The 20,971-nt window shown below is 38.4% G+C and overlaps 1 protein-coding gene across 4 annotated transcripts in view; it reads left to right on the top strand.

Annotated features, from left to right (window-relative positions):
• Nucleotides 1–20,971, top strand: part of Znf407 (zinc finger protein 407) — a 403,561-nt gene that overhangs the window by 219,913 nt on the left and 162,677 nt on the right. The window contains exon 5 of one of the 4 annotated variants that reach the window (XM_029547227.1): nt 9,707–11,423. The exons of the other annotated variants lie outside the window; for them this stretch is intronic. Coding sequence (XP_029403087.1) covers nt 9,707–9,842 — 136 coding nt within the window. The 3' untranslated portion in view covers nt 9,843–11,423. Of the gene's footprint in view, nt 1–9,706; nt 11,424–20,971 lie in introns of those variants that run through there. 4 annotated transcript variants of the gene reach the window in all.

Raw genomic sequence — 20,971 nt, 5'->3', positions numbered from 1 at the left:
TCTATAATAAAGCTCTAAAGCCATAGAGAGTCTCTGCTCATCAAGATCCACTGCACTTACCTTCGCAGGTGTTGGGAACCTCTCTTCCCTCCCTCTCTCCCATAGCCCTGGTGGCTTTAGCAAAGTAGCTCCAGGACTCCCAGTTAGCGTTGACCCTTGCCACCCCACAACAGTGGGTCAGAGGCTTAGGTGCCCACCCAGGGATGGGTGGAAGGTAGATAGCAGCCCTCCCACGCCTGACTGACCAGAGCACATAGGTGGGACTCTGGTGGGCTTTGGGTCTTCCCCTTACCCCTATTCCCCAGGGCCTTTTTAGTTCCCAACAGAAGCTCACTAAAGAAAAGAGATAAATTTTGCCTTTGAATCCAACATATTTCTTAAAAATCTCATGTTTAGCTGGGCATCATGGTATGTGACTTAAATCTCATCCAGAAGTAGGTGGATCTCTGAATTTAAGACCAGTCTGGTACCTATCATGGTCCAGGTGAACTAGAGCTCCATAGTAAACCCTGCCCTCAAACCAACCAACCAACCAACCAACAAGTGAAATGACATCTCAAGATCATTAAAACTCACCAGTCCCATCATTTCATAAGTAAGTTTCTACTCTTAGAAAACAAAGTTGTACACAGAAATTATGGTCAATTTGTAATCATGAACATTTTGCTGTTTGAATGCTGTTTGTTTTACATGGCACGTGTGAAAGACTTCATCCTTTCTATCAAGCTGCTGTGCTTTGGCGCATCGTGATGTCCTCCACTCTCTGGTGCAGCAGTGATAGGCTGGTGTGGTCCCTGCTGCCTGCTCCCGTCAGTGTCTACCAGAGCTGCCCTGGAGAAGTCTGACCAGCTGCCCGCTTTCTGTGTTGCTCCCCGGGTTATAGTGTCTTGGAAACAACACTGTATCTCATAACTGAAATTTATGGTTGCACATATAATAAGTATTTCAAGTTTTAACTATCATTTGCTAATTTACTTAAATATTCTCACAGTGAATTAGACAATGACGAAGTTGTTCTTACTGATGTTTTAATAAACTGAGTTTTCTTTCTACACTGTATTGTCCCTTATTAGGCTATTAGTATATATTTTGAGAAATCTTGACCTGTTTTTGACCCCTGAGAACTTTCCTTTGTGAATTTTGTTTTTTAGTATGATTTATTTCTGTCTGCTTTGACCTATGAAACACACTCCTCAGGTAGTATCGGCTTCCTTTTCTTTCCATCCGAGTTATTAATAGTAACTTTTGTGTGAGTTCTAAATATACATGTGTGCTTCTCAGATCCGTGTACTTGAGGCTCAGTGGTCTCTGCACAGGCTGTGAGAAGTGAGCCTGCTGAGCTGATGTGCTCCTGGTGTGGTGGTCTCCTCTTAGCCACTTCTCCTAAAGCATGCTCTGATTCACGTTCATGGAAAGTCACCAAATTAACTAATCTACACAGATTTAAATTCAGTATCAATTCTGTAGGTTTATTTTTTGATATTTTAAATACAATTAATTATATCAAACTTACATTATATATGAATAATATAATTTGTACATCAACCCAAAATGTCTTTAAGGAAGGTATCTCTCCTGAGAGAATGTAATAGAAGTATGTTTTGCTTGCTCATCTTCATGTCTTGTTTGAACAACTGATTACAGGTGTTCTTAGGCACACTGTGCCGTAAGGCCCTGCTGTCTATGTTTCTCATAGACATGTGACTAGAGAATCTGATTATTTTAATGCTGCAGTATTTTTATGATCTCTATAAGCCAGTCCTCACTGTAGATAAAATGAGACTATGACAGAGAATCCTAAACTTTTTCTTAGGCTTTTTCATTTTTTTACTTTTTACTTTTCCCTAGCTTATGTTTTATGCCAGAACTATTTATTGAACTTGTGAATGAGGAGGTCTTGTCTCCCCAAGTACCAGGAACTTCTTGAAAGCCATGATTTCCCATGTATTTATTTTCTTTATTTACCTACTTTGTTTTCTTTGTTTGCTGACACAGCGTTTCTCTGTGTAGCCTTGGCTATCTAGGACTCACTTTGCAGGCCAGGTTGGCCCAGAACTCGCAGAGATCCGCCTGCCTCTGTCTCCCGAGTGCTGGGATTAAAGACATGTACCACCATACCTTACTTCCATTTATTTTTTCTTTCTAACATCCCATCTAATAAATATATAATTTTATTAAAAGTATAATCAACTTAAACATCTACCGTATCTTTAGAAACAAATTCTAATATAATCAGAAATAATGAAAGTATTGAATTGTAGGAAGTTTTGCCTGAGAGAACCCAAGACATGTTTCCCCCTGTCCATTCCTGACTGATTGTCCTCACAGTCCTCTCATGTCTACATCAGCTGCGTGGAATCCTTTTCTTTCTCCACAACGACAGACTGTGCTTGCTTTCTCCTTCCTTCTTGCATATTCCCTTCTTTTCATCCAAATTTTCCACAGATGTATGCCTTGCCCCTACTTGGACTTCATTGCTCCATGAATGTCAAGTCAGGTCTGTGTCACAGAACTTGATTTCACTGTAAAACCACATTTCTTTCTGGACTCTTAAGTTATTTAAAGCACACCATACCTCTTTCTATGAATAACTTGCTATCAATATCATCAATATAGATGCACACTTCCAATGAATGATTGAGTCAATTTGAATGAAATATTTAATTACTATGCATTTATAATATCTAATAATGCCTTTGAGAGTGAGCAAGACTGTTAAATATATATGATATGTGTGTGTGTTCATTTTATTCACTGCAAGTTAATCACTTTCCCCAATTGTTTGTCAATTGAAATTTTACTATTCAAAAATTTTCACATAAAACTATATGTTTAGATTTAACAACTGAGACACTTTCTGAATGAAAAAGATAAGGAAATGTATGTTCATTTTCTTATTTTCAAGAAATGTGAACCGATCCAGAGGGTGTGCAAGGATGGGGTTTTGAATAGGAGCCAGTAAAGGACACTTCAATGTTAAGCAAGCCTGTGCTGCTGTGCCCTAAATAGACTATGGAAGATCAAGTAGAAAGAGACTGAGGGTGCATAGTCTTCCAAGAGGTGATTGAGAAGCAAGTTCTGAAAGCGAGTACCAGAAGGAAGAAGAGGCAAGTGATTCTGATTGATGACTCTGGAGTGAGGCGTGGGGCTCGGGCCATCTGTGACCCACATAAAGAGAACAGGACGTGCTGCTGCCTTCAGGTGCCAGGTACGGAAGGGCAGAAAAGAGCCCTGTGCGACTGAAGACTTCTATTCAATTTTAGTCAGTCTTGGGTCTCTAAATTTTCACCTGAAGTTTCTAGCAGTATTAGAGAGAGCTGTAAGCACCGGGAAGTGGTGGTGCAGAACTTCTCCTCATCCAGTCCCTGTGGCTTTAAACATAGATACACTTGTACTTAAATACCAGAGCATTTGTGGACACTTTTTAGCTCAAAACCAGTAAGAATAACTAGATCCTATAACTTTACAGTTTGCAGAAGTACTGAAAACAGGGTTTTTAAATTAGAAAATAGGGGCTGACTTACCTGATTTTCTTTAAAGTAAGGCCTCAGAATGGAGAAACGCTTGATACATTCATGTGGTTTCACCTCTTTCTTGCTTTTTGTTTATTTTAGCTAGTACTTAAAAATTATAACGTGAAGAAAATAAGCCAAGCTGCTTTTGATCAAGTTCTGAGACAGACAGACAGGTAGACAGACAGATAGGAACTTTTAATGTTAACTGCTCAGAGACCTAAGTGGAACGATTACTGACCCCACCACTCCCACCCCCACATCCTGACATACACACGCACACACACACACACACACACACACACACACACACACACACACCCCATTCCATCTGTTGTAGGTAATTTCCAAGTGAGAAGTTATTGAGTTTCCGTGGTGAATGGAGGAGGGTGTGGCTTTTAAGTGTGACCCTGGAGAACTTTATGACATCTCAGTGCACAGTACCTGCCTTTTTTAATTTTTTTAATTGTTTGTCTTTTTCTTCTTCTTCTTCTTCCTTATTTCCCCTCTGAGGCAGGACCTCCAACTTGCCATCCTCCTGCCTAAGTTTCCCAAATGCCAGGATTACAAGTGGTCCAGCCCCACAACACCCTGCTGCCTGAGTGTGTAGCCTGGGCAAACCCGTGGGATTCCTTTCCTCACCATTGAAAAGGGAAACTGAACATCCTGGGTAGTGCCACTTTATAAACCTTGGGAAAACAAGAATATGGTCATATTATTCAGAAATTTCCGTAACCAGTTGCCATAGTTCAACATTGCTCTGCTCAAAAGTACTGAGAGGCATTGTCCTCCCATCCCGTCCTTCCTCTTACTAAACTTGGGAGCTGGTTTCTGTCTCCTGCAGGGGAAGCCATAGTGTTTCTTTAAATAGTGAATACTTTTAATAACACTGAAATAATCTTCCCTTCAAAATGCTTACAGGGAAGACCTTCTGTTTGGGTTTCCTTTGTGTTCTTTGTCCTTTAGGACAATGCTCTTTCAAGGCTATTTTGCTGTAAAGTATGTGGGTTCTGCAGATTCAATAGCTGTTTTGTTCTTTTACAATAGATTAATAACTTTTGTTACATTAATAGTTAATTTTAAAATATTTTTAATAGAAATAAATAAACGAAACAGATAGCAAGATCGTTGTGTAAGTCACAGGCATCATCATAAAGATGTGTGGTATTAACAGGCATGAGCATAGGACAGGAGTTAAGGAAATGTAAGCCCACATGTATCTCTGGTTCTCTACCTTGTTAGCCTCCTCTACTGGAGTCCTGGATGTTCTGGATTCTATGCAGAAGTCATTGGCTTGAATTGTTTATGACACCAAGCCTTTTGACTCACAGAGGGTGATGCTCCCTTTGTGGATTTGTTTGTTTGTTTGTTTATTTGAGGGTTTTGTTGTTATTTTTTTTTTAACCAAGGACATCTTTTTAATTCCTTTTTTTTTCCTTTGTTAATGGAAAGTTGACAGTGTGTAGTGTGTGAGCCTATGTTCAGCATATTTCAGTGTGTGACCATACACTGTTTTCTAGTCATCTAACGTGCTCTCTAAATTAGTCCCCTTTATTCAAAGAAAGAAATTACCTTTTACTTAAAATTGACATGTTTAGTTTACGAGAGAAGCTATTCTTTCTCCCCTTTTCCTATGTGTGGATGTATATGAACGCATCCTATCTTCTCCAGCTAGATTTCTAGTAAACTCTTCAAATTCATAATATATCTCATTTTAAAATTTCTACAGAATACTTCTGCCTTACAGTGCGCAAATTTTGTAATATTACAAATTGGGTTCTTCATACCCATACAGGGCTCCTAAGCAATTGTTTGATTTCATATCTAAAGGCCACAAAAAAGCTTAATAAATGAATTTCAAATGTTGAGATTGAGTTCTCGTTTGTCATTTGATTCTTTCCCATATGAGGAGATGCTATTCATGATCTGAAGCAGTAGCATATTTACCTTCTGAGACACTGGGTTAGCATGTGAGGGGCTCTTGTGGTAGAAAGGTTGTGGAGAGTCCTCAGATATGTTCGTGCGCTCTCTCTCTCTCTCTCTCTCTCTCTCTCTCTCTCTCTCTCTCTCACACACACACACACACACACACACACACACACACACACACACACACACGTGCGCGCATGCGCGCACGCTCTCTTTTTCTTCCTTGTTTTAAGTGAACATGTTCACACTAGTGATGAAAATATTTTGAATTAGCTATTTATTCATTAGTTTCCATGAATATCATATTCTTCACCTTAAGAAACAAGAATCCAAAGCTATAACAAATACAGTTATAAAATGTTTTATACAATATATGTATACTTTCCAGTCTTAAGCTTTTCTTTTTCCCCCAAACCATAAGGTTTGACTTTGCATTATCAGCAAGAATTGCATGGTAAGATCATTACATTTCTGCACCCCATTCTTATTTCTAACATCTGCATGGTTGCTAGACTCTGCCAGTCACTTCCTTCCCAGTGCCTTGTTTTCAGAGGGGTTCTGTCTGGATCTGGATTTCTGTGTTTGCCTGTAACTGACATCACCATATCAAGTCTCTAAGTAAGCCAAGATGAAACATGGGGTGGGGTTATATTTGTGATATAAGTATTAGTAGTATGTGGTCTTACAAGACTATTTCATGTTTTATACTTAAATGCCAGAGCCTGGCTTTGAGCCACCCATGAGTTTGACTGTGGATGAGACATTGAGACATTTCACTTTTCTTAACCAGAGCATTCCTGTTCAAAAGGAAAACTGTACTATTTACTCTAGAGCGGCATTTTCAGGAGTAAATTGAGACCATGGTCCTTCAGTGTCTAAGAGAGCGTATTGCAAATAAAATGTTGTGTGCTGTGAAGATGATGTGGCCTTGTCAGCCTTCGTGTCCTGTGACTCAGTTAAGCAGTGTACAGACCTCCAGAGTATCTATCCTAGACTGCCAGTCACAGAGAGACTATGGAAGGATTCATGTGAGCATCATGCCTAGCAATGCTGACTTAGTCTCTGACCAGCAAATAATGTGTTTCTTGATGGAAAGTCCATACTTGTTCCTTGTGTGGATTTGTACTCAACAATATGATACAGGTCATCAGTTGGTAACATCAGTTCTAGCTATTTCACAGATTTATATGAAAAGTGGCTGACACATTCTGTTTTTTACATAGAATACAAGTAAATATATTCATAATATGTTCTGCTCTTTCTAATATTTATAGTCTGACCATTTGAAACATGTCCAGATAACTTCAGCTTTACATGTGCTTGCTTGCTATACATATTCCATTGCATTGTTTATTCTCTCCAGCAGGGTTAGGAGCGAGGCCACCGGTGTGTGGCTGGAGTGCAAGGGCGAGAGGACCTCATGAGGTGTGGTGCATGGCAGTCGGTCCTGGTGACCAAGATTAATGAAACTCAGATGGGTTTTAATTAGTACAGCAGCAGTCATCAATTATCTAGTGAACACAAATATTGTTATATTTGGGAAATTCTTGATTTATTTTATTCCTTTTGCCAGCAGATTTAGATGAATGGGTTCTCATTGTAAGCATTCTGAGAAAATGGCCAGAGGCCACAGCTTATTACCTAGGACACACTCACCAAGAGAGGGCAGGACAGAGCAAAGTGTCCTTAGCATCATTTGGAATTGTTTTTGAATTATTTGGCATGTACAAGTTGTCAGAAACACCAGGGCATTCTGAACAAAGTTCAGAGTAGTCTTACGTAAGAGGGAGCCACTCGGCTGTCACAGTCAGAGGAGGACTCTGGCAGAGGTCAGTAAGCATGCACCTGAAACAGGTTGCAGCCACATGGCTGTGTCACATGGTCATCTTCACCTGCCCTTTAGGGACATGTTTCAGCAGAATTGACAGCTGTCTGTGCTGTCCTCAAGCAGTGAAACCTAGACCCTTGTACAGTTAAAAGGCTGTGCTTATCTAAGTATGCATGCCTATGCCAACACAGATCCATGTGCTCATACAGCCACTCACGTGTATTCGGTGTGGATTTGATTTCACTGATTTTTTCAAGTGAATAATACTGAATCACTAAGAAATCTGCAAATGTCTAAGGGGAGAAAATAGTATTTATACTCTTTTAAAAGGGCTATGACACTGTTATGTCAAGTTGGCAAGCAGATTTATCAAACTAAGACTATTTTAACATTTCTTATTTAAATTTGAAGCAATTACCTTTCATCATATGAATGAAGACTATCTATAGACAATGTACTTTTTATATTAAAGGTAACATAATTTTAGAAAACTGTTTTCTCCCGCTTCCTAACTTAATCTTCTAAACCCTGGAAGTCAGTGTAAACCTGGAACCTCCCTTCCTGGGAAGTGAGCAGTGGACAGCTGCCTTTTTCTCATGGCGTCTGTCCTCATAGCCTGTCCCTGTTGCTCTCTTACTCCACAGAGTGAATGAAGAAACTGAACACAGGTTCTCCTTACTGTATGCTACTGAGCCTAATGGAGGGACCAGGATGGCTAGTCTAAAGGACCTGTCTACATCATCGTAATCAAGGACTAGTCACAAGTCTATAACCAGTAACACTTGCAACGTCTGTGGCAGACAACTAGTTGATGTTAAGATAAAAATGTTTCACATATGAAATATATTCATTAATTTTTCTTAAGTCTTGTTCTCTATGGGATTTTGTTTATTATGTAATTTCACAGACAACCTCTCCTTTAGTGAATTAGTCAAATTAATTAATACCATAATTTAATTCAAATTATGGACCCTTAGGACTTTTCCTAAGCATCTAATGTGGCTAATTTTCACATGTAAATTCTGGTGACTGGCGCATGGTCTTGCTGGGAATCCCCAACTTTGTGCGCAGGAAAGGAAAACGATGCATAAAAGCTTCTGTGTCTTCCGTAGAAGAAAGTCACAGCTCTATGGAATTGTCAGAGTGCTTGCAGTTAATGCTGCTTAGTCATTTCCTATTGTCTTTAACAGTTTGTAAATACTATGATTTTTAGCACACTTTTATGGCCTATTTGTTTCATAGAATAATTAACAGGGAGTTCTCTGTTTTGTGCATTGAAGCAAAGTTCTAAAAAAGCTCCTTTACGTTCATAGAATTTATTGATTATTTATTTGGTAGACTCCTGATCCTACCTTCCTCATACTTGGGAGTGTGTAAATGTTCATTAGCAGATGGGTGAACAAGCCATAGGCCCCAGCATGTCTGTGGTTCTGTTATAAGATGAAGTTAGCAGTTTTAACATTCTAAGTTGGTCTGCCTCTCCTGGCATGGGAGGTGAAGTTTTATGATTTAAAGAGTCATACAGAGGCTCAAAAGATTTGTTTTACTGTCATCTGGAAGTCATGGACATGAATGCACTTCGTTTTCCTTCCTCGATCATAATTTATGTTGAATTAAGTCTATAAGATTATTATTTCCTCAAAGAATGTCTCTGCTGCTTACAAAATTATAATCTACCTATGTGGAAGTAAAAGTATTGAACATACTTTATATTTGTAATTTAACACAAACACAAATTTAACACAAATTTCAGAAGAAACAAAATTTCTTTTCATGCCTTTAAAATGTGTAACATGGAAGATAAGAGGGCATGTGCCATTCTTGATGCAAGCATGAGGAATCTGAGCTTTAGCTTTCAGATCACCCCTGAAATTCACAATAGTCGCCCTGTTATCTTCCCAAGATTGTTTAGCTTTGTTTGTGTCTTTTTCTATGGCAGTCCATCTAACCGTAGAGCCAAACACACAGAGCATACAAATGCCCACTGGGAACATGGTGGCAAGGTTGATCTAGCACCAAGCACTCCTTGCAGCTTAGAGCACGGGACCTGAGTTTGGTCAGTCCCAGTAAATCTCAGCTTGTATAAACCAGTGGTGTTGACAGCTTAACGCGATGTTACTCTCCTCTTTGTCGTCTTTTTATTCTTATCGGCACTTTCATTTTTGGATTCTACTGATAAATACTGTATTATTTATATAATTCCCACCTTTCCTTCTAACCGCTTCAGCTGTTGTGTTGCTCTCCACTCCCTCTCACCTGCACGGCCTCTTTATAAATTATTATTATTATTATACATTCATATACACACACATAAATACAGTATGCTGAGTCCATTTAATATTGCATATGTATATGTGTTCAAGGTTGACCTCTTGGCATTTGATAACCTACTAGGCTATTAGTCTCTGAAGAAAACTGATTCTTCCTCTGTCGACAGCTCTTGTTGGCCTGGAGCTCTTCCTCTAGGGCTGAGACCTTGTGTGATTTTCCTTACCTCCACATGTGTATGTCAGCTGCTGTTATCCGAGGTGCCTGCCAGTCTGCTGGTGTCACCACTGTGCGGGGCTTATTAGAGGTAATTATGTTAAGATTTTATGGGTGCAACTTCTTTTTCATGTTTTGAAAACACTATCCTGCAGCACTCTTTTTATTCTTAATTTATTCTGTTTCTCTCTCCTGTAGAACACCCTATTTTATGTTTTCTTTAAATATCTGTATTATTTTAGAAAACTAAACACTGATGTTTTAAAATGGCAAGTTCTCCATTAGTAGATTGTGTTTAGTTACACTGATGCCTAATAATATGGGCTCAATTTCTGATGTACAGAATTTTCAAAGTAGGCTCTCCATAGGTTTTCCCAAATGACTTTGTAGTTATAGCTGATAGACTGATTACATTTGTAGGAACTTTTATTCCAACAGGCGTTATTAATTTGTAAAAAAGCATGTCAAATCATATGTGTATTGTTGATGCATATTGCTGAAAAAGTATTCAAAATCTAACCAATAATTAAAATAGAATACATAAAATAATATTTTAAAATATGCTAATATTTAATGTGTATTAATCTTTTTAATCTTTGAAAAATATGTGATCCAACCTTAAATTTCCCCAGATTATGTAGCTTTATAGAGATAACTAGTGCATGCTGGCAAATGCGTCCTCAGCTTTCATGTTATGAATGCAACTTACTGGAAATTAAGTGTATTTATTTGAAGCGTCTCTCATTTCATGTTTATGTAGCTGCAAAGATAGAAGGCAGAAACACTAATAGCAGAAGATATTTGGTGGAGGAAGTTATTCTTTATGCTTTTGCTTTCTTTTATTCAATTCAACTTGATACTGAAAGGCATGTGGAGAACTGACACATTAGCACTCTGTCAGAGTCTGTGACAACACCCTTACAATAAGACTCTTTTCTTTGTTTATAGAATTTAAATGTCTTGATGATTAGAACTTTTTCTTTCTTTTCAGAATAAAATTGTTCAGTACCGACTTTACTTGTAGTGAGGAGAAAGAAATAAAAGCAACCCTATTTTCTATTACAAATTATCATAAATATTGGAGATGCAGATTTTTCTTAGGTCATTAGCATATCATGCTGCGACCCACACCAGAATGTACCATTAACAAAGCAGCCTTCATGTAATTAATGTAAATAATATGGAACTACAGCTTGAGTTACCCAGTCAGCCTTGGCGAAAAGCATTTGTCATAACGCATCGTCTGAGGAGCTCAGCCTCAATTCAAATTCAACTTCATGGCCTTGCCCCTTCATTTTTTTTAATTTTTATTTATTTATTTATTATTTATTTATTTATTGCTTGTGCTATAAATTTTTGTGAAACATTTATGACTATAAATTTCTATGGAATACCTACATAGGAGAAGAGAGCAATCCAATAAGCTGAAATTAAAATTTTATTATTTACAGTGCTTCTGTTGGTGAGGACAATTAGTATATTCACAAGGCCAGAAATGCAGATCCTGGGCACCAGCTGAGGGCCTCTCCCTGTCCTTACAAGTGTGCTCTGTCCTCATCTGCTGCAGCAAATCTAAAGGATGGTCCTGTCGCCATTTGCTGCGATTGCCCTCTGACTCCAAAACACAGAGGAGCATTGTAAATTTTTCATGAAGAGGTTTCAGTCTGTAAAACAGCAAACAGGAATAATGTTTTAAATGCAATCATTGTCAAGTTTGAACAATGTAATTTATCAAGAGAGCAGTTTGTACTATATAATAAGTTTCATATATTAATACAATTTTTCATCTGATGTCAGGCTTCTGATTTATGAATAGCCCATGATCTAAGGTGATCATTGAATTATAATTCACGTAATAAGAAGCCAGGGATAAGACCCTGAAACTGCTACCCTGGATTAGCTTCCATGCCACCAAGCCAATTTACTAAACAACCGTGGGCTAAATGATACAGTTTTTCTAATTCAAAGAAGGCACTCGTTAATTAGATAAAGGCTAAAGCTCTCATTATTTTTAAATGATTTAAGAACGGGTAAAGATCTTACAGCTTATACTGCAGCTCTAATAGTTCTTTGCTTACTGCCTTGTAATAAGAGTATTAAAGACAGATGGGCCAGGCTGATTTAAACCAATTACAGTGCTTCATGTGCACCCGTAGCAACGACTATCTGTAGGCATATCAGATGCTAATACTGGACATGTTTCAGATGACTAGAGCAGCATCGATTAATGTAATTTGTGAATAATTTGTTTCTATCTGCTAATTTCAGGAGAAAAATCACAACTCTGGACTTGAGTAGTTCTTGAGCTGCTTTATAGCTGTCAGTATTAAGCGCACTCAAACTTTCTGTTATACCTAAAGTAAGAAAAAAAAAAGTTCCTTCCATTGATCTGGTACCTGTTAGGTGCCAGGCGTTGGCTGACCTCTAGGGAAATCCATGGCTCATAAAATGCTCTTGTGTTACTTTCATTTTTGGAATGGCAGATGGATAATATATCCTGGGATGGAGTCAGACAGTTAACAATTTGTTTAAAAAGAAATAAAATACATTTTAAAAATCCTCATCTGGATTTGTGTTTGATAACCATTTGAGTCACTTTCTGTGACTTGTTTGTTTGTTTGACTGTGTCTCTTCATTTTCTATGTAGATGGCAAAGCCATGTCCTGAACCTGTACTGTCGAGCCATTGACTTCATTGCTATTATCCTGGCTAACTAGTTGTTCTGCCTTCCTTTTCTCCACTTCCGCCTTCCTTTGTTTGCTTGCAAATAATAGACATAATGAAGTTGGTTAAACATCCATGTTTTGTTTGAATTTAAAGAATTCATCTGCACTTTTAACCCCCACACGAGCTTCAATAAACAGTACATACAGGGTACCTTCCGTTTGCTCCTATCTGTCCTCCTTCTATTGTTTGCTCCTTTGTCATGGCAGTGCTCACACCGAGCTGATTTGGTGTGGAAAGCATCTACTTTGTAATAGCTCCAAGATTGTCATTGTGCTTTAATAGAGCTTGATGACATCGCCTCTGTCAGTTGTTTCCTGTGCACTGACACCGCCCTTGAGAGAGTGAGTGCCCCATGGTCCTGTCTAATGCTGCTGCTTTCCTTTGCCCTTGCCTGCTGCTTGTGGAGCTTCAGTTCAGCAGATTGGCAGGTCTTCAGTTTCCACTGACTGTGGCTTCTCATTTTGATGCTGTTCACTGTTTCCATTAATCGGGGTTTTCCATGAGTCTTTGAAAGTCGTGGACCACAAGGTAGCAGTCAACCTAGGAAATCAGGAAGGAAGACTCGGGTATATCCAGAGCTTTCAATCTGCATGCATTTTCCCAGGGATGCCACTCCATCTGTAAAAAAAACTTTCCTTATATGAACAACAAGATGTGTTATTAATGGACCTAGAGAGTAAGTTATTTGTTACGGTAACTCTTGACCTGTTTAATATGTACTCAAGCTGTGGAGTAGTTTTTATTGTGCTCTGCAGTATACCGTTATGAAGTGTGGTACATAATAAGATAAAAGCAATAACATTGATATTTCTGAGGGATCCATCAGAGATGACCTACAGCATCATATGTCATCTGGCTCGTCTACTATGCATGTTTGAAAGTTATAGCTGAAATTACTAGAAACACTATTGTGTCTGTGACTTCTGATTGTTTACTGTTGTAAGTAGCCTCACCCTTGTAACTTTCAAACCTATTCCTAAGATGACTTCTTAGTGTTGGTGTCGAGAGACAAATGAGAAAGGAAAGCACTCTGTAGTGTCAGGCAGCAAGACATTGTAAGTGGAATGTTAACAGGCAAGTCTTAGGATAGGGGGAAAGGATAGGTGAATTGTAGATAAATTCAGGTTTTATGTGTACAACGCTCAGGATTGTGCTTCATATGCAAAAAAATAATCATGGTTAGATTGAGATGGATTTTTGTATGAAATCAGGATGATAAATAAAGATGAGGTGTAGAGTGTGTGACAGAGCATATTTTTCTGAGAATGCATGCATTCAATGTCTGTGTAGACTGATATTTGAATCTGCAAGAGAAAAAAAATTATTGCTTTGAAACCTAATATCTCTATGTGCATCACTTGTCCACACCATACCATTTTCCATACCATAAAGATGGGTTCCATATCCCGTTTATCTTTGTATTTCTCAGCAAACCCCCACGTCTGGTTCTGAGGAAATGTTTAAGAGGCAGTTAGTTACATAAGTTATCAGTGAAGATTCCTTGGGTCTTTTTCATGCAACAACTTCCAAATAGTGTGAAACCAGTAACAGTGAGTGTAGCTAATATTTTCAGTGATATCGTTCGTAACTGTTGTCTTAGAAGAGACTCTGTTGATCAGCTGATCAGCTGTGGCACCTGAAAGGCTTTCCCGTGCAGGAGAGTGGAGGGCTTGTGTTTGCTGAGAGGTGTTCAACTATTAAAGAACCAAAATATCAACCAGCATAATTTGTAGTTGGGGAGAATCTCAACGACTATGGTAGTAGTAATTATGTAACTACCATTATTAGGGCTTAGAAAAAAAGTTGAATCCCTAATTTTTGGTGGTCTCATAACATTTATCTGTATGAGTATTTTGACCAACTATCCTCTCTCTGCTAAGGAATGTTCCAGGCCATATTTCTGATTCAGAGACAGGTAGTGGTGGTATAGGCTTTGTGGTATCCTGGAATGAAGGCAAAGGTGTTACTTAGTGGAAATAAGTTTTTGGCATCATTTCTCCTTGGGCTGTGCTTTGATGTGACTGTGCTCAGTCATTGCTGTATTCTTCATGGGATGGCAGCTGAAAGAATAGTAATATGTGAATAGTTGGTATGGCCATGTTGTCTTTTAATTTTGTAAATAAAATCATTAGCTTAAACTGCCACCATTTTATTCCTTAATTACTTTACACATACTACTATAGATACATATATACATATAAATATCCTGAAAGCATTTACTCTTCAGTGTGTGCCTCAGGAGCATTCAACTGTCTGTATCTATCATGTCCACTAGTTCTTATATGGCTGAGAATTCTGGGATTGGTAAAGCTGATTGGACCTCCAGCAAGTATTCTGATGTTAATCAGCCTAGTGTGCAAGACAGAAAAGCTGATAGCTTGAAATTGCACTTTCAACTAAGACAGACTGTCAGTCTTTAGGAATGGTGGGGAATGGCCTGTTTATGTAATCAGATATTCAACCCGGGAGAAAGCTGTCAGGCACACTTTTGTTGTGTAAGCAGCAGCAAACTGTGCTTTATCTGACAGACAGTGTGTAAATCTGTCCATGCAAAACCCCAAATGTTTCGTTTGTTCCTAGTTACTGCAATAATCTGCTTATTCCCGTCTGCTACCGCAGTGACATCACTTGGCAGCATACACTACAGACAGACACAGATAAGCCTTGCTCACGTCAGTCACTTATTCATTGATGTTAGAGGTACAGAGGGATGTATTCAACGTTTGCTTCAACCTGAAGGAAGAGACAACACGTTCCTGACAAGAGTAACTTTATTTAGCTTGGCTATTTTATATTTTGAGTAAATGAATAGATTATATCACGTTTATTTATAGCTTCTAAGAATAAATGTACCACCATATCAGTAAGAACTGACAATATATATCCCAAGGCAATATCTTATTTAAAATGTGTCTCTTAGATATATAATTTCATACAGTTATTTTATGGACTTTTATATTTGTGTTACATGCCATGTTTTCTTTGTAATTTAAAAAATAAGTTCACTTTTTGTTCATTACTGTGAATACTAATGATTTAATAAATGTGTATACTTAATCTTTATTTTAAATCTTATCCTTGAAGTTAATTGCTATTTTAAATTCTGATTATATGTCTTTTATTCTCCCCGAAATAAATATGAAGTTTGTATTTACTTACATGTGTTCACTGAAGTTAGGGCAGCTTTTTATGATTTAAAGCTGTACATTTTCCTGATTAGTAATACGAATTGCATTTTCTTTTATTCATATTGGCTAAGCAGGACAGTTCTAGGGATCTTCTTTAAAATTTCTGTATAAAACAATCTGTGTTGTTTTATATTCTTATTAAGATCTTTATTTTATCCTGATAATTAGTTTTATTGTTAACTACAAATAATTGTTGGAAATCCTGTTGATTATTTTAAGGAAATAAGAAACCCCACTTCTCTGTGCTATGATTTTAGGGTTAGTGACATGGAGCTCATCCTGAACCCTCCCAGAGAGTGCTGCTTGTAGGGTAGATTAGATGATTGTGGCTCTGTAGGTATCTGTGTCTTGAGATGCTGCACTGCACTATTACAACATCCAGATGTGTCTGAGGTCTGCCAGCTGTCTCCACGGAAGCTTGGCAACAGTGAGACAAATAAAGACAAACAAATCATGCATTAGATCTGAAATGCTGCCATCAACATTTGACATAAATGTGTAGTGGCATTCTGTCTGTTTTGCCTGGAAATTTGTAGATGCCTTTTATTTTGTTTGCCTGGCCACCTAAATTCAAAATACTGTTAGGTAGCACTTCATCAAAATTGTGTTACTTTTGCATAATGTTGGCCTTCCTATGGTTAGCTCATAATTGGTTTTGCCAGGGTCAGAATCAAACCACGCGACTTTCCAGGTCAGCAACTTTGAAAATATCTGCCCTGGATTTAATGCGTATATTATCATTTTTTCTTGTTTCCTGTTGCAATATCTTGTCTATAATATTCATTTCTAGTCACTCTATGCTAAAAATTAACGTTTAGTTGGAGACTTTTCTGATAAATAAGATGTACTAATATTTTGCTTTTGTTGCTGCCTAGAGGAAATTTTCCTAATTATCTTTACCTGGGCTTCCATGGACAGTCAGCTCCCCTGTCTTGTAAGAGTATCAGCAGTGGTACTCTGTAGTCCCCCATTCCATATTAGCAGTTCTTAGGACAGCGTCTCTTTCTTTCTAGTCTCTTGAGTAGGGTTTTGTGAATGCTGTTCCTCTCATGACCTGCAGACAGTGCACTCTTCCCTGCTGGCTGTACATCCACCATCACCCTTCCTTCCAGCCACTTGCTGCTTTATGTTGAAGTTCAAAGAAAACCACCCAACAGTTCATGTTGTTGCCATCTTTGTATTAAATATTTGTGAGGTGAAAGGATTAAATTTCAAGAAATTACTTTTTTCTCAGATAGCAGCTCCCCTCTGGCTGTGTGCTCGTTTTTCTCTCCATTTGGTAGAGAACTTCCAGTTAAGGAACTGAGTGCACAGCCTGGGGTAGTGGTGTGGTGGTAGTGTTTGCCTACCTTCACATATCTGTGTTTCAGGGTCATCTGACAGCATGGTTGATGGGAGTTTGGGATGCTGGTGAAACATTGTAGGTACAGCTGTTTGGGGATTCAGTGTGGGCCTCCCTCACACATGCTAAATTTGTGCTCTCCTTGAGACACACCCCATCCATTATATGTTACTTTTACATGCTTTTTGGTGCCTGTGTGCTTGTGTTTGTGGATTAGGGGGAGGGAAATGTCCCAAGAATTGGTTCATTATATCACTCTTGAGATTTCAGTTAGATCCTGTCAGTGATTTGAGTGTTTTTTTTCCCTCCTCTTCCTCTTCCTCTTCCTCTTTCTCTTCTTTTCTCTCTCTCTCTCTCTCTCTCTCTCTCTCTCTCTCTCTCTCTCTCTCTCGTCTGTCTTGCTCTCTTGCCTCCCTCTCTTGCCTCTTGTTCTATTGCTTCTCCTCTTCTCTACCCATTCCTTTCCCCCCTCTCTCCACTTGTTCATGGCCAGTCCCTACTTCTCTACTCTCTTCCTCTCTGTACCTTTATATGCCTCTACTACCCTCTTAACTCCCTTCTCCATGCAGTGAATAAACTCTATTCTATACTATACTGTCTACATGACTGGTCCCTCAGGGATAAAGGATGCCTTGGCATGGGCTCACCATGGCACCCTTTCCCCATATCTCACCACGCCCCATAGAACATATCCTTATACCTCTTTATCTTTTTTAAACAAGTCAATATGTGCTCAAAAATAGAATCAATAAAATATATTTTTAAAAGCACAAATAAAAATATTTTTAAAAGCTATATTTAATTTTAAGTAGTGAGACATAACTCTAGAGGAAATAATAATTAAGTATATTTTGTCTTGTGTGCACTAATGTTCCTGGAGACCCAGTGAAGGCCCATTGAGGAAAAAGTGTAAGGAGGAAAAAAAGTAAATATGTAAAAGAAGCTGGAACATGGGGAAGAAACAGTACAATGGGGGGAGTTTACAGTTGTTTGTGGTAGAGCTGATTTGGGGCATGGTTACTCATCTTAAGAAATTTTATTTGATAATCCAAAGAGGACTTTTCATGATCCTTAAAGCCAGGCACAGGTGGGAAATATATGAACTTCCTTAATAGGATGATTTTAGAAGCAAGTGTCTAAAGCCAGAGGGTAGAAATGGTGTTATATTTGGGGACAGAGATGATGGCCTTCAACTGAAAGTGCTACAGATATGTCAGAGAAATCCTTGCTTCCAAGTTTCCTTTGAAGGCACTAAATTTACTGATGCATCATTGAAGGACATAACAGGCCTGACACTGTTTAGCTTACAATATCAGACTAGACTGGGCATATGGAGGGTAGTATGGTCAAATGAAAAGAATTTGCAGAGTATCATCAAAAGTATTAAGAGATGGAGATTAAATAAAAAATATAAAAAGAATATGCAGATGAAAATACGAATCAAAAAAAAAAAAAGAAACTGAAGGATGGTTAGGAATGGAACTGATGTCTAAATTTGAACAACAATTTGTGAAGAGACTTGACAAAAACAACTGAAAATCTGACTGCTGGGTGGGTAACTCAACTGAGTCTATTTAGCTTCACATTCTGACAATGTCAAAGCCCCATCTTGGACCATCTTGGACCATGGAACTTTGAACTTGAAAAGCCTTTTACTTAATGAGAAGTCAATTATATCTTTAGACACATTTTGAAAACCCTGAGTCCTGAAGTTACCCAGTAATTCTTGGAATCAGTCCACACCTTTCAAATGAAATCTCAAAAACGATTACCCTTACCTTGGGTATCCATAACACAGAATAAAGTATCCAGGTTGTTCAAATATTATTTTGCTCTAGAATTCTTATTCTCTTAGTGCTAAGACTGATAAAATGAAATTCAGCAATTACAAATGCCTACCTCAACTCATGTAATCTTATAGTGTACATTTTCTAAGAATTTTTCTTAATCCCACCCCCCAGATGTTTTTATGAGAGTTCATCTCTAGCTCATTCTTTTGGCACACTGATTTTAACCTATTGAAGATTTTTAAAATCTCTGTTCCCTTCTTTTTTCCTTTTTTTCCTTCTTAAACATGTATTGTCTATGAACAATTTTTCCCTCTAGTTATTAAAAAATGTAGGCACATATCATGGTCATAGGAAAACTAAGACTGCTCACAGAGCTCTTGATGAGTTCTGCTTACAATGTGTTCCTGAAAAATATTCTTGGACATTTGCCTCTGTGTGCAGTATTGATGTGAACTGATATCAGGACTCCAAGGGAACCACTGGAGTTTCCAAGGTTTTATGTTCCCATACAGATAACAGAAACATAGCAGAAGCAAGGGTTTTTGTTTGTTTGATTGATTGATTGATTTTGTTTCTGTTGTGGCTGATTTTGTTTTAAATTTTCTTTATTTACATTTCAAATGCTATCCCCAAAGTACCCTATACCCCCCAACCCCTGCTCCCCTACCCACCCACTCCCACTTCTTGGCCCAGGACTTCCCTTGTGCTGGGTCATATAAAGTTTGCAAGACCAAGGGGCCTCTCTTCTCAGTGATGGCCGATTAGGCCATCTTCTGGTACATATGCAGCTAGAGACACAAGCTCAGGGGGTACTGGTTAGTTCATATTGTTGTTCCACCTACAGGGTTACAGCCCCCTTCAGTTCCTTGGGTACTTTCTCTAGCTCCTCCTGTGTTCCATCCTATAGCTGGCTGTGAGCATCTACTTCGTTGNTGTGTGTGTGTGTGTGTGTGTGTGTGTGTGTGTGCATGCACCTTCACAGGTACTGGAAATTTCAATATTAGAGTTTCAGTGTTGGTTTTGTTTTACTGATAATTTATCTCAACATCAATGACCAAAGTAGAAACTAAAGCCAAAAGAACAGTCAAGCCACCGTAGACTCCACCTAGTTGTACTGGTTGCCTAATCAACTTTTCTTGCTCTTGCCAAGGTATAGGGACACAAAACAGAGCAAACATTAAAAAGCAATGTAATCAAACGTGAACAGTCGAGAACCTTTTAGGGAATACACATGTATGACAATGTGTATATTCAAAAGTCACTCTTTGAGTGATACAGTTGTATCAGATTTAGTGACCAAAACCTGTCACAGTAAAATAAGCATTTCTGTATACTATAGAGAATTAAATAAGATGTAAAACAAAAGTGGAGTGTCCATGTGAGCTGGTCCAGCGTCTTAAGACCTGGCAGTAGTCTCCATCTGATAAGCACTGAGGGTCTCATCCTTCAGACCCCACGCTTATTCTAAACTAGCAGTTTCTCGTTTTAGTGAAAGGCCTCTGGGGCTAGGAAAGGACGTAGAAGAGTCTCTACCTTCTCTGCTGACTTGAACTCCAGCGTACCTTGCTCCAGTGCCCAGACTCTGCAGGGAGGCCTGACCACCTACTACTCTCCTTGCTCTTCCTACTCTACTTGGGCACAGAAGAATTTTCATTCCCCATGTCGAGTAATTTCTTAGACGTTTAATCATTTCAATCAAAACCGTTTTTAATAGGAAGCTTGCAGGTAGGTAGTTTTTTTCTTATGATCATTAAGTCTAAACTCTAAGGTGTTTGATTTTCTGCTTTATTCTTTCCCTGTCTGTAATGGAAGACTTCCTGTCCATTGTGAATTTCACCTTGAAGCCTTCAGTTAGAGTCTTGTCTTAGGTTTCCTAATATTCTACTTATGCCTAGTATAAATATATTTTATCACTTGTATCCTTCTAGTATGCTTTGCTTATGCAATTCATTATATTGGATTGAATTTCAATTTAATATTTTGAATGCTGGAAAGTAAACAATAAATGATGTTATTCCTCATGGTCTTTTGTTTGAAGTGCTGAAGATTTAAAAAGTTAGTATACACCTGGGCTTGGTGGCGCACGCCTTTAATCCCAGCACTCAGGAGGCAGAGGCAGGTGGATTTCTGAGTTCGAGGCCAGCCTGGTCTACAGAGTGAGTTCCAGGACA

This window comes from Mus pahari, chromosome 15, assembly GCF_900095145.1.
Source record: "Mus pahari chromosome 15, PAHARI_EIJ_v1.1, whole genome shotgun sequence".
Classification (NCBI taxonomy): domain Eukaryota; kingdom Metazoa; phylum Chordata; class Mammalia; order Rodentia; family Muridae; genus Mus; species Mus pahari.
Note: the sequence above shows the minus strand (reverse complement) of the source record. Positions and strands in the feature narration are given on the sequence as shown.